The sequence below is a fragment of the Microcaecilia unicolor genome, chromosome 2, assembly GCF_901765095.1.
Source record: "Microcaecilia unicolor chromosome 2, aMicUni1.1, whole genome shotgun sequence".
NCBI classification, from domain to species: domain Eukaryota; kingdom Metazoa; phylum Chordata; class Amphibia; order Gymnophiona; family Siphonopidae; genus Microcaecilia; species Microcaecilia unicolor.
In genome coordinates, this window is record NC_044032.1 from 248,378,140 (window position 1) to 248,391,553 (window position 13,414).

Here is a 13,414-nt window from a genome sequence, read left to right on the forward strand (position 1 = left end):
ACGGGGGTATTCTGGCCTATCACAGGGTTCCTTTGGGGCCTGTCCTACATACTCTTTACAATATATATATATTAGGCCACTCCTCCACTCCACTCCACTAATTTAGATATATATGCCCTCAATTCCTTTGTTATATTTCCTTTATAACCTACCCCCCCCCCCCACACACACACACACACACCACCACCATTTGCTGGGCCGTGCTGGCAGCTGCCACGCGGTGGTGCCAACACGGTCCATTCAAATTAGGTGGGCTGTGTCGGCATTGGCGCAGCTTGGTAACCAGGGAGGCTAGTTTCAATGGTTTATTTCCTTTTGAATGTTCCTCCTTTTTGTGGACTGTAATGCACTGATTGTTTCTTCCAGTATAGAGGCTTTTCTTTTTTTTTCCTTTTTCTTTTCTTTTTTGCTGAATGTGTATTTCTAATACAAGTGTTGAATTAATGTACATTTACAAATTTCATTAAAAAAAAACTTGTTTTACTATTTGAAATGTAGGTCATTATTTATCTTTTAAAGAAATTCCTCATAAACAAGAAATGTAAATTTTTTTTTCATGTGTTTTAAATGTATATTATTCTTAAGCAAAAGTCACCCACACATTTTTTTTAGTCTGTGGATTTATTCATGAATGGTTCTATTTGTTCTTATTTGTTTTATCTTGTAGTCTCCAGAGGCAGGCACTTTGTACAGAAACATGGTGCCGTGTCGAGTCCTTTATGAAGTGGCAATACAAATTTTTATACTATAGGTGTATTAAAGTTTAATAAATTGTTTTTGCAAACACCCTTCTTTGTTTAGTCTTCTTCCGTTTTCCACTTTTTTGCTTTTTTGCGTTAACCACGTGGCAATCTTGTGTTCAGCTGCCTTCTGGTTTCTGTTGTATCAAGCAAATCATGAGTGAATTGGAAAAGGTAAACAAATCTGTTGTTTACTCTTTCAAAAAATACAAAAACTAGCGGACAAGCAATGGAGTTCCTGCAAAGCACATTAAAACAAATCCTAGAAAACATTATTTACTCATCGCACAATTGAGGTCTGGCACTCATTTCAGGAGGATGTGGTAAAAGAAGTTAGCATAGCTGGGTTTTAAAAAAATTGAACACGCTCCATTAAAAAATAATCAATAAACCAATATTTAACCAAGTAAACTTGGGGGGAAGATACTGCTTATCCCTAAGCATATACAGCATAAAATTTATCTACCATAGTTGAGGACAAGATAATGGGTTGATAGACCTTTATTCTGACCTAGTACAGCAATTCATATGTTCTAGCAGAAGCTGAGGATGGTATAACTAACTGTTAGTTATAAGGAAAAGCATCAGAATAAGCAAATATAAGAGAAACACAACCCTAGCACCACAATTACTATGGTAAGTCAATGAATTTCATTAGCCACACAGGGCCCAAGAGTTCAGGATCGAAATGTGTGCATTTCCTAGGTGACCCTCTTCCTTGCTATCAGTTTCTTCAATGCTCCAGAAACTTCCTTGTTCCTCAAGCTATAGATGAGGGGATTTAACATGGGAGTAAGAGTTGTATATATCACAGCTGTGACTTTCACCTCTTTATCCTGTGTATTTTTGTAATAGGGGCGGATACAGCTATAGGTTCCACTGAAGTAGAATAATGTTACCACCAACAGGTGTGAGGAACAGGTAGAAAAAGTCTTACGCCTCCCCTCTGTTGAACGGATCTTCATGATGGCATTAACAATGCAGCCATATGAAACCACAATGAGCAGAAATGGTATCATGCCACAGAGCACCACGACCACCACAAAGATAATCTTGTTGATGGTTATATCAGAGCAGGATAGTTTCAATAAAGGAGCAAAATCACAGAAGAAATGGTCAATTTTATTGGGGCCACAGAAGTCTATAGTGGAGATGGAAATAGCCTCCACCGTCAAATTCACCAAGCCAGAAAACCAACATCCAATCACCAACTTGGCACAAGTCTTCCTGTCCATCATCAATACATAACTCAGTGGGTAACAGATGGCAACATAGCGATCATAGGCCATTGCAGCTAACAAGTAACATTCTACCACCACAAAGAACTGAAAGAAACACAATTGTGTGATGCAGCCAAGGAAGGAGATGGACTTCATATCTGAGAGAAAGTTATTTAGCATGTTAGGAATGGTGATGGAGGCACAGCTCAGGTCTATAAAGGAAAGGTTGGCTAAGAAAAAGTACATAGGATTGTGCAGGCGGGAATCATTGGTTATGAGAGTGAGAATGAGGAAGTTCCCAATCAGGGTGATGAGATAGATGATGAGGAATGCCATGAAGAGGAAGATATACTGTTCTTGAGCATTGTCCAGTCCCACAATGATGAATTCGGTCACACTGGAGTAATTCCCTGGTCCATAAAATTTCTGTAGGAAGCAATGCTATCATTAATAGGTTGCTGGACATCACACATGCAATACTATTTTCACCCTTATCTCAGAAAAGTTTGCAAGAAATATTTAGTAGACTGAAAAAGATCTTGGTTATGGTAAATTCTCCAGTTAAATAGAAGTGCAATCCCCCATTATGTTACTGAGTGGTGCTGGTTCTTCTCTGGAATCACTGGGGGGGAGCAAATGAGATGTTCCTGGGTGGGAGGGAAGCCCAACCCAAGGACAGTGTGTGTGAAATAAACTGCATAAGGAAAGCAGGTTTGTTTTGTGATTGACAAGGGAGATAGAGGTTGAAGGTAATAAAAGTATTTGGTTGTGTAAGAATAGGTTCTTTGTTTGCCCAAACCCCTGCCGAGACATGGAGAAGAGGGAGGGTCCTGGAAAAGCAGAAAAAAACTAAGGCTGAGATTAAAGAGAATTTCTGCCCCTAAAATCAGTAACTATGAAGGTGAAAGAAGCTCTAGGTGGGTAACGGGAACCCGTCCTGGGAGCAGGAGACAGAGCAGGGGAAGCCTGTTCATGGCCAGGGTGCAACTCGGAGAAGCGCATTGCTGGAAGGAGAACAGCCAAAAGGGTCTGTGCCTGAGGGAGTTGGATTGTGTTCAGGAGCAGCCTTGGATTATTACTGGCTCAAAGGAATGGGTAAAAGGACAGGCGAGGTTGTACACATGTAAATAATTTGAGTTTGCTGAGTGAAATGAAGTGGAGAGGACTGAGGTTGTAATACACGGTCTTGAATGGACAGGAGAGTTGCTGGAACAAATCAGATTGTACATATGGAATTATAAAGTAGTTCACCTGCCTATTGCATAAAAGTTCAGTAAAGTTGAGTTTTGCATAAAGACAAAATCCTTGGTGTGCCACGTGGTTCTTTAGCATGGGAGTGAGGACGCTTGCTCCCCGGACTGAATGGTGAAAAATCCAGCTTGATACCCCGTCACTTTCCGGATCTCTATTCTGACCCTGACCCACACCCAAGCTCGAGTGATGATATATGTGACCATGTGTGTTGAATAAACTGATGGACAAGTGTAAATGTGGTGACCCAGGTCTGTAGGGTGTCCGAACCCTGGGACCTGAGCTAGTGGTGGCAAGATCCGGGTTACAAAAGTAAATAGTATTATAAACAAATTCTCCCCACAAAGTGCCCCTTTTAAAAACTGCCTTGCCAGTGGTGTTGATGGAAGTCTTTTCCCTGCAAAATTTGCAGCTTCAAGGCATGTAGGGAAAGTAAGTAGGAGTTGGTGCAAAGAGTTCAAAATGAAATCCCTATGCAGACTTATACTAGTCCACCCCTTCCTTATCCCCAGCACCTATCTGGAGCCTTTTCTATAAAGAAAATGAGAGCCTATTTTCTTTTATATAATATTAGTGTAACCAGGTATACATATGTATGTACGTGTTTAGGACCACTTACTGAAGCACAGAGGCATAGCCAGACCTCGATTAGGGAAGGCTGAGCCCAAAGTGGGAGGGTCACATTTTGCATCACTCTCCACCCTCACCGCAACCCCACATACCTGGCCTAGTGGAGTTCCCTAAGCCCTGCCAGCGGACGCCTTCCTGTGGTCATCTCAGCACCATTCTACCTGCTCTGCTTTCTCGCCCAGTACACATGCTTGGTTTTAGTGAAAATGCGTGCAAAGGTCACGCATGCTCAATTTCATTAAAACTGAGCATGTGTGCAAGGGAAGACAAAGCAGGGCAGGCAGCACGCTAGCGAATATCACCATAGGAAAGCTCCTGCTTGCGGTCATGGAAACCCCCGCCAGCCAGACCCCAGAATTTGGGGGGCCCAGGCCCCCCAAGGGCCCCCCCTGTGGCTTCACTACTGCTCAAGCCATAGAGCCCTGCCCATGCTCTGCCAGGACTCCACCTGCATACTACACACTGTTGAAGATAGGTGCATAGTTACAGAACAGTGTGCATGTACACGTTCACATACAAGTGAAAATGTCTTGAATATTTATTTATTTATTTGTTGCATTTGTATCCCACATTTTCCCACATGTTTGCAGGCTCAATATGGCTTACATTGTACCATGATGGCGATCGCCAATTCCGGTATTACAGATACAGAGTGGTATTGTGTTAAAGTTCATGAGTGATAGAACATATTAGGTAATCAAGGAGGAAGAGTTAAGTTCTGTCCAGTTCTAGTATTAGTTTCATTGTGTTGCAGAGTTCAGGCATTTAGGTTTAATCGTTAGGGTATGCCTTCTTGAACAAGTTGGTTTTTAATGATTTCCAGAAGTTTGTTAGGTCATGCATTGTTTTCATGATGTTTGGTAGTGCATTCCATAGTTGTGTGCTTATGTAGGAGAAGCTGGATGCATAGGTTGATTTATATTTTAGACCTTTGCAGCTTGGGTAATGGAGATTTAGATATGTGCGTGTTGATCTTTTCGTGTTTCTGGTTGGTAAGTCTATGAGGTCTGCCATGTATACCGGGGCCTCGCCGTGAATAATTTTATGAACCAGGGTGAAGATTTTGAACGCAATTCGTTCTTTGATTGGGAGCCAGTACAGTTTTTCTCGTAAGGGTTTGGCGCTTTCGAATCTCGTTTTTCCAAATATAAGTCTGGCTCCGGTGTTTTGGGCCGTTTGGAGTTTCGTAATGATTTGTTCTTTGCATCCTGCATAGATTCCACACACACACACACACACACACACACATATATATATATATATATATATATATATATATATATATATATATATATATATATATATATATATATATATATATTGGCATATATGTGCATTTGCTACCTAACATTAGGCCCTTCCTTATAGAATTACCTTCCAAGGGAGATATTCTATAAAACAGGCTCCTACATTTAGGCATCAAGAACCCACTTAACTGGCCAGAATACCAGCATGCATGTGTGCACCTATAAGCGTAAATGCTAATATTACTCCCCAAAATGGCCATGCGACAAGTGTGAATTTTTTTCTACCTTTTTACCTGCTGTGGTAAAAGGGGACTCTGTGTGTGGTAAAAAACCTGCGCTGCCGCTAGCACAGGGCCTCTTTTACCGCAGCTTACTAAAAGGGACCTTTAGCTAAGAATACAAATGAGCTCCTGGCTGAATCTGTATGTAACCTTTCATACAAAATTCCTCGCACACTCCCAGCTGTGGCAATGCATGTTGCAAAAAATATGGGGCTATTTGCAAGGCAAAGGCCGATGTTTTAAGGAGATGTGTGAGAAACATCCACCAAGGGGCCAAAATTCCCTGGTACATGAGTAACCCAAATAAATTGACTGCCCAAGTGTCAGAAGTTGAATATAGAAATCAATAAGGGTCCCCTGAGAAGTAGTGACAATCTCCACCCTCTAAAATACCAGGGTGCTGGTCTTAACTCTCCCTTGTCTTGACTCCCTACTTAACGTCAATACAAGCAATCTTGAAAAGGGCAGGAACGTTCTGATAACATCTTGGAAAATGGCAGCATCTGACCCTTAACACCATATCATATCCTGGCTTTAGGCCCTCCTCCTGAGGAGGGATCTTAGATACTCAAGTAGAAGGCTATTCGAACCACTAGCCCACTACTGACCCTTTTAAATATGAAGCTATTGCCACACAAAAGTCTAAAAAAAATAAGTGCACCCCATGGACTTGAAGTTATATAATTTTTTTTTTTTTTTTTTTGCAAAAACAGGCCAGTAAACTTTCTGTCACCAAGAAGCAAACTAGGAGCAGTGATCAACAAAATGATTTGGTACAAAATGACTAGGATATGTGGGTGATAAAGGATGAACACAATATGACACCAGTTTGGCATACAAAAATAGGTTGATTTCCTGGAAATGCTCCAAGAGTTAACGCTTCTCCAATGATACCTTTCTAAGGCAGAAGAGGAAATCAGGGTGGAGCTGAAGGCCTTAGTTGACCACCTTACCCTAAACAAGATACACATTGTGAGCTGATAGATGCTATTACAATTTTTCAGACTAAATGTAAGCAAATTGAAACTCTTGTGAAGGAATCAAAAGAATACCAGGATGAGCTGGAGAATAGACACAGAAGATGAAAATATATGTATGTATTTATTTATTTATTAGGATTTATTTGCCGCCTTTTTGAAGGAATACACTCAAGGCGGTGTACAGTAAGAATAAATCAAACATGAGCATATGGGTCTTCAGGCTTCATGATCCTCCAGAATATGCAGCGAACAGTCCAGGATATCTTTGCTTTTTGTGTCCTGGTGACTAAATCTAGAGTTCATATTGAACTTGACTCACAAAACTGAAGAGAAAAGCTGGAACAAGCTGGATGCTATCAGACCCATTATAGCTTGCTTCCACTATTTTGTAGATAGACAAGCGCTCCTGCAAAGTATTCAGAGGAGCCATACTATCATGTTCCAGAAACAAAATCTTCAGATATACGCAGATCTGTCTCCATACTCCTTGGAGAAAAGATGGTATTTTAAACCACTAATTCAGTTACTCCAAAACAAGAGAGCAAAATACCACTGGGGTTTCCTTTTAGTACAAATTTTCAAATGAGCAACATGAATTACTAGATTACTAAAATTAAAAGATGTCTAGAATTGCTAGATGAACTAATAGGTACCAGAAGATCAAGATCAGTGCCTCAAAATCAGTCCCAGAACTCCGAATGGACAGCATCTATCCCAATGAGGAGGAGGAAGATTCCAGAAAGCAAAAGACAACTAATGATGTCCCTACCAAATGCTACCAAAAAAGAGATATTGCCACCCAACTATAACCAAATTTGTGGTAGGACTAGAAATACCTGTGAAACAATTTGATGTGGTTTATGCTTAAACCCTGAATAGTTCAAGTAGCAAATAAAAAATGCAGCTGGAAAAGGAATGGATACCTATGTCTCTATCTTACTTTTGTATCCTTCTTTAATATCTCTCCCTCTCTCTCAACTTTCACCTTATCTATATATTATTTTTCAACTTACCCATCTTCTGCTCTTCAAATTCTAATTTCTTTCTGGAGAGGTGTTTGGGAGAGAAGATGCAACCTGAGATTTACCATCTGTGTCTCATGATAGGACACACCTTTTTGTGTTTTCCTATGCTTTTTAATTGAGGGTTATGTAGGGGAAGAGGGAAGATTTGGGAACTTGGGAAGCAAGGGTGATATAAGGTTGAATGCAGAAAATAAATTATGGAATACAAAGTAGGAGGGCAAGGGATTTGATGGTTTTGAACAACAAAGGTTGAAGCTCAGTGAAAATGATTAGGCTCTTAAAATGGAATGTTTGGGGGTTGAATACCTATATTAAACATAAAAAGGTATTGACTCAGCTCAGGAAGGAAAAGACAGATCTGACATTTGTCCATCGTATGCTAATAGCAGATCACTTGAAAAAAAGGGAAAGGGATAAACCAAATCTTTCCTTCAGCCCACAGATCCTGCTATTCTTACTTCCTGAAACTGGGGTTTTTCCCCAACTAAACAAATTGTAGATAAACAAGGTTGCTATATTATTATAAATGGTGCTTGGAATATTAAGGTTACCCTGACCAAGGTTTATGCTACAAATGCAAATTTTTGGTCACTTTTTCAAGCATTTTTTGATTATTTAAAATGTACTCTTGATTGGCGCTGTTATGATGATATATTATTGTAAGCCACATTGAGTCTGCAAATAGGTGGAAAAATGTGAGATACAAATGCAACAAATAAATAAATAAATAATATAGAGGGACTACTTTATTTAGCAGGGGATTTCAACAGTACTCTGCTACCCTTAGATAAATCTGAGAACAAACTACCCAACAAAGTTGGTTTCCCATGTGCTGCTCTCCTACATTGCAGAAATAAGCTTAATAGATGTTTGACACTGTTTCCATCCACATGAGAGAGATCATACTTGGTACTCTGCTGCCACCAGACTTATTCCAGGATTGATTTATAGTTTGTCTACAAAAGCATGAGGGAAGATGTTAAAGCATGCTCTATTAGTCCCATACTAATATCAGATCATACAAAGGTGATCTTGGAGATATCAAATATACCCTATTAAAAGTCACCCAGGTTGGTCTAGGAATCCCCTTGAAGACCCACTTTTCTGAGACAAATTGTTGAAGGTGTGGGAGCAATTTGTCTGGTGTAACGGGACCATAGAAATAGGGTCCTACCAATTATGGAAAAACAGCAAAAGCAGTGATAAGGGGAATATCACATCCACTACTGCTAATCATTTCTATAGTGCAACTAGACCTATGAAGCACTGGATACATAATATGCAGGTACTTTCTCAGTCCTAGAGGGCTCATAATCTAAGGGGTCCTTTTACTATGCCGCAGTAAAATGTGGCCTGCGGTAGTGTGTGTGTGTGTGTGTGTGTGTGTGTGTGTGTGTGTGTGTTTTGAGCGCACGCTAGACCATTTTTTTACCGCGGCTTGGAAAAAGGTCTTTTTTTAATGGGCCGGGAAATGGGCATATGATGAAATTAAAACTAGTGCATGCCTATTTATGGCCTGAGCCCTTACCGCCACCCATTGACTTAGTAGTAAGGGCTTAGCAGTAACCAGGGGAGTAGCCAGACCGGCAGGAGGGGGGTCCAAAGTCCGAGGTGAGGGGGCACATTTTAGCCCCCCCCCTGGTGCCGCCGACCCCCCCACCACCATTTTAACCCCCTGCCACCATTTTTGACCCCCCCACCACCACCACCTTTGACCCCCCCGGTGCCAACCCTTTCCACCCCCTCTTCCCTCTGCCGCCAACCCTCCCCCGCCATTGCCATCAGGTACCTTTGCTGGCGGGGGTCCCCAACCCCCGCCAGCCGAAGTCCTCTTCTCCGGCATGGCCGCATTGCTGATCTGAAAGGACAGGCTTCTGTTTCTGTGAGTCTGATGTCCTGGGGGGTTGAAGGGGTTGGTGGCGGGAGGGGCCAGGGCCAAATCTAAGAGGGTCCATGCCCCCGTGGCCCCACGTAGCTACGCCCCTGGCAGTAACCATGCAGCACGCACCAACTGCTGATTACCACTGGGAACACCCTCCGTGGTAGAAAATAATTTTCTATTTTCTACCGTGGGATTCAGCACACGCCAAACTCAGAATTACCGCTGGGTGCACATGCTAGTCTGGCGGTAGTGCCGAATTGACGCACACTACCCTCGTGTTAGCCCTCCCTCATATTAGTAAAAGGGCCCATAAGTTTTTTGTACCTGAGGCAATGGAGGGTTAAGTGACTTGTTCAAGGTCACATGAAGCTGCAATGGCAATTCAGCCCAGATTGCTAGGATCAAGGTCCACTGCACTAACCATTAGGCTACTCCACCACTCTATTAGGCTACAAAAGCAGGTCCTCAGAGAGACATCAGGGGCTGGATTCTGTAAATGGCATTCAAAATTTGGCGCTGAATGGTATTCTGTAACTGGCATTCCAGGATCATTGCCCTTTATAGAATAGCATGTAGTGCTGGGATCTGGGCACAAGGAGCTACACCAACTGAAACCAGGAGTAAATCCTGGAGCGCAGGCTGGGCATTCTATAACACTGCATGCATTGTAATGGAACGCCCCTGACCTGCCCATGCCCCTCCCATGGCCACACCCCCTTCACAGATCTGTGTGGAAACAAGCACTATTTACTTTGTAAATGGGTGTGTAAGCGTGTTTTCACGCAAATCTGCCATTTCTGCTCCATTTCAGTGCCTTGCATTTGTTAGAATGCTTTTCGGCATGGAAGTAGTGCCTAACATTCAGTGCTATATATAGAATTCTCCCGTAAATTCCATAATTCTGCCTAAACGCTATCCTGCAAATACTCGCTTATGTGCATAGGAGAGGAGCATGGACAGGACTCAAACTTGCATTTGTAATTTATTATAAGTTATGCACTTATATGCGGTAACGAGGCAGTAAAACACCAGCTCTGTGACTGGAGTAAGTGCTCGTGGTGTACTGAATATCGAAACATAATTCAGTCGCATCGGCCAGCTTTTAAAACAACATTGACGGCTGCCGGCTGAATATTACCGCCATATATTCTAAGTGAAGAATTAGGAAATGAAACCAAAGGGGAGAAATAGCCTAGTGATTAGAGCAGCATGCCAAGAATCAGGAAAAGTCAGCATTAAACTCCTGCTTCTTCCACTGATGATCCTAGTGATTTTGAGCAAGCTATTTCACCCTCAAATACAACTTTGATTATAAGTCCACTTGGACAGAAAAATAACTTATAAGTTGCCTGGAGCTCAGACTTTGAAAAAGCCAAGTAATTAAATCCAATCCAAGAAGAAAACCATTGGCTGTGTTAGGTTATAGTTTGTTTTGATATTAGTTTTTTCAAGTTAATGAGGGTTCAAATGCTGCTGTATGTTTTGTTGATGCTGAGTAACTTTAAAAATATCTAAATAAGCATAAACTTACAAAAAAAAAATAGTTGTGCGACAATGACCCATCAGCTGATGCCTTTGTTTGTTTCTGCTTTGTGACTCTTGGCTGACATTTACTTGCCACACGCCAATTACTGCACAATATCAATGGATGAGAAAGCTTAGAATTTGTTTTGTGTTGGTATTAGTCTTCCTCCAGTCATAGAAATCCCTCTGCAAGAATGATTTACTATAAACGATGTATGTATTTTTTTTCTGTTCTCTAACTTCCAGTTCAGGTCTCTCATTTTACTGGCATGTATAGCATAGTGCTACTCAGTAACAACAGAGAGGGGCAATAGATAATGAAGTTCAGAATGTGTTCTTCTGCTTATAAAAGCCCCTGTGTAGCAATGAGTGTTGTCGGTGAAGCTCAGGTGTGTGTGCATGTTGGCCTCTTGACTTCTTACTCAGATCTGTTTCCGCTTACTAGTTAAAAAGATTATGTTTTCATTTTACTTTACTGCAGAGAGAAAACAGATGCTAAAGATCAGAGGGGGTGTGTAATATATTTTAGAGTACAAAAACCATTGTGCAGGGAGGTAAGAACACTTACCATAGGTGGCCTCCCACGCTCCATGAGCCCACGTGAATGACCCTACTCCAGTAAGAGTGGACAGCTATCATGAAGTGGCAAAGAAAGCCACAGTGGTCTCCTTTTGTGCAGAAATAACAGGAGGGAAATACACTGGCTCTCGCTGAGTCTCAATTTATGATTTATGGTTTATTTGGTATTATCTCTACCACCTTTAGAGGAAACATCAGTTTGCTTTATAACATCTCCAGGGATCTGAGTTCTAACACTACTCATTTTCTTCTCCCTGCTGTAATAATTCTTCCCTCAGGTTTTGGACTGAAAGGAACACACTAGTGCTCAAGGAAAACAAAGGTCAAATTGCTCTCTGAAAATGAAATAAACAATTGCCACAGCCAAGCAGATCTGAGGTTCAGAGTCATCAATTAATAATCTTTATTTCACAAATCTAATAGTCTTCCAAAATGTGATAAAAATAGGCTGGACATTAGATTATGAAGAGTTATTGAATAGCAAAGATACATCTTAAATGATTTGCTAGTACTTAAAACACTGCTATGAAAAAAAGGAACAAAGACATCTGGATCCCTGTGTTTACTAATAGTATCAGTGTCCGTAGTATTAGATGATTTTTCCAGTGATAGTATGTTCTAATTAGGCAAATTCTAAATATTTGTACTCCAGTGTTGGAAACATACTTCTATTATGCCTAAACTGAAAGAACCTTGGGACCCACTCATCCTTCCAATTTCTGCCCTATAGCGCAGCTTCCATTTATATCCAAACTAGCTGAACAGATTGTTCGCTCCCAGCTTGAACAATATTTGGAACAACAGTCAGTCCTTCATCCCCAGCAAACTGGGTTCAGAAAGCATCAGAGTACAGAAACGGCTCTCCTTGATCTCCTTACATGCCTATTAGACTTCCATGCCCAGAATTAGCCAGTGATCCTGATTTCCCTAGATCTCTCTATGGCCTTTGATGTTGTGGACCATGCTCTCCTCCTAGCTCATCTTTCTACAGTAGGCACTCAAGGCAAAGCGCTAGCCTGGTTAAAGTCTTTCCTCCAAAATAGAAAGAACAAGGTCCGCTATAGGGATTCCACCTCTCCTTCCTACATCACCCCCTGCGATGTTCCACAAGGCACAGTCCTAGCGCCACTGCTATTCAATGTCTTCCTTTCCTCGCTATTATTCTTTGCCAAATCCCTTGGAGTCACCATCTTTATCTATGCCGACGATATACAAATTCTTGCTCAAATAAATTCTATTGACCCTCTTTCCATCCCAGTCCCTTAACATTAAATTAATTACATTAGCAACCTGGCCCTGCGCCCATAAACTCACACTCAACTATAAGAAATGCACGGGCACTATATTCGCCCATCAAACTTCTCCCTCCCCTATTGACCCAATCACTATAGCCAGTCATGCCCTTTCACCTGTACATTTCCAAAATAGTGCAGACTTGCTTTTTTAAACTGAAAATGCTTTGTTCTGATTGCCAACTGTTTACCACCTCAGCACTTCACATACTCGTTCATTCACTGGTTCTCTCAAGACTAGATTACTGTAACAGACTGCTGCAGGGAGTTTGGTAGCAAGATATACAAAGCCTTTAATTGGTACAGAAAGTGGCTATTCGACTTCTTACCGGAGCTAAACACTTCGACCACACAACACTGAAGGCGCTAAGTTCCTTGCAAGCTCACCTAATACAAGTTCCTTCCTTATGTTCTGTTCATCTTTCTACTGTTTGCACCCATATATTTACTTGATAGGCCCCACCCTTTGGAACTCACTCCCTCTGTCTCTATGGCTAGAAACTTCCCTGTCCATTTTTAAGTCCCAGCTTAAAGCTCATTTGTTCACACTTGCCTTTGATTCCAGGCAGCCTTCATTGACCATGGGTGCAGCTCGAGCTACATGATGATGTCCACTTTGCCCCTTGTCTATTCCCATACCTATCTTCTTGGTCCTGTAGGGGATTTTTCTTCCATCTCACCTTTGCTGTTCTGAGACCTGGTTAGGCCTGAATCATCTTTTCGGAACCAATATGAATTCTGCAGCCTGTGGCCTGAATGCAAC

At 41.5% G+C, this 13,414-nt stretch overlaps 1 protein-coding gene across 1 annotated transcript; it reads right to left on the reverse strand.

Annotated features, from left to right (window-relative positions):
• Positions 1 to 1,441: 1,441 nt before the first annotated feature.
• LOC115461963 (olfactory receptor 1009-like) lies at positions 1,442 to 13,288 on the reverse strand. The gene is made up of 2 exons (XM_030192014.1): positions 13,205 to 13,288; positions 1,442 to 2,386 (listed from the first exon to the last, which is right to left on the reverse strand). Exons 1-2 carry the CDS (start codon positions 13,286 to 13,288, stop codon positions 1,442 to 1,444), a joined length of 1,029 nt encoding a protein of 342 aa, XP_030047874.1.
• Between the last annotated feature and the right edge of the window lie 126 nt (positions 13,289 to 13,414).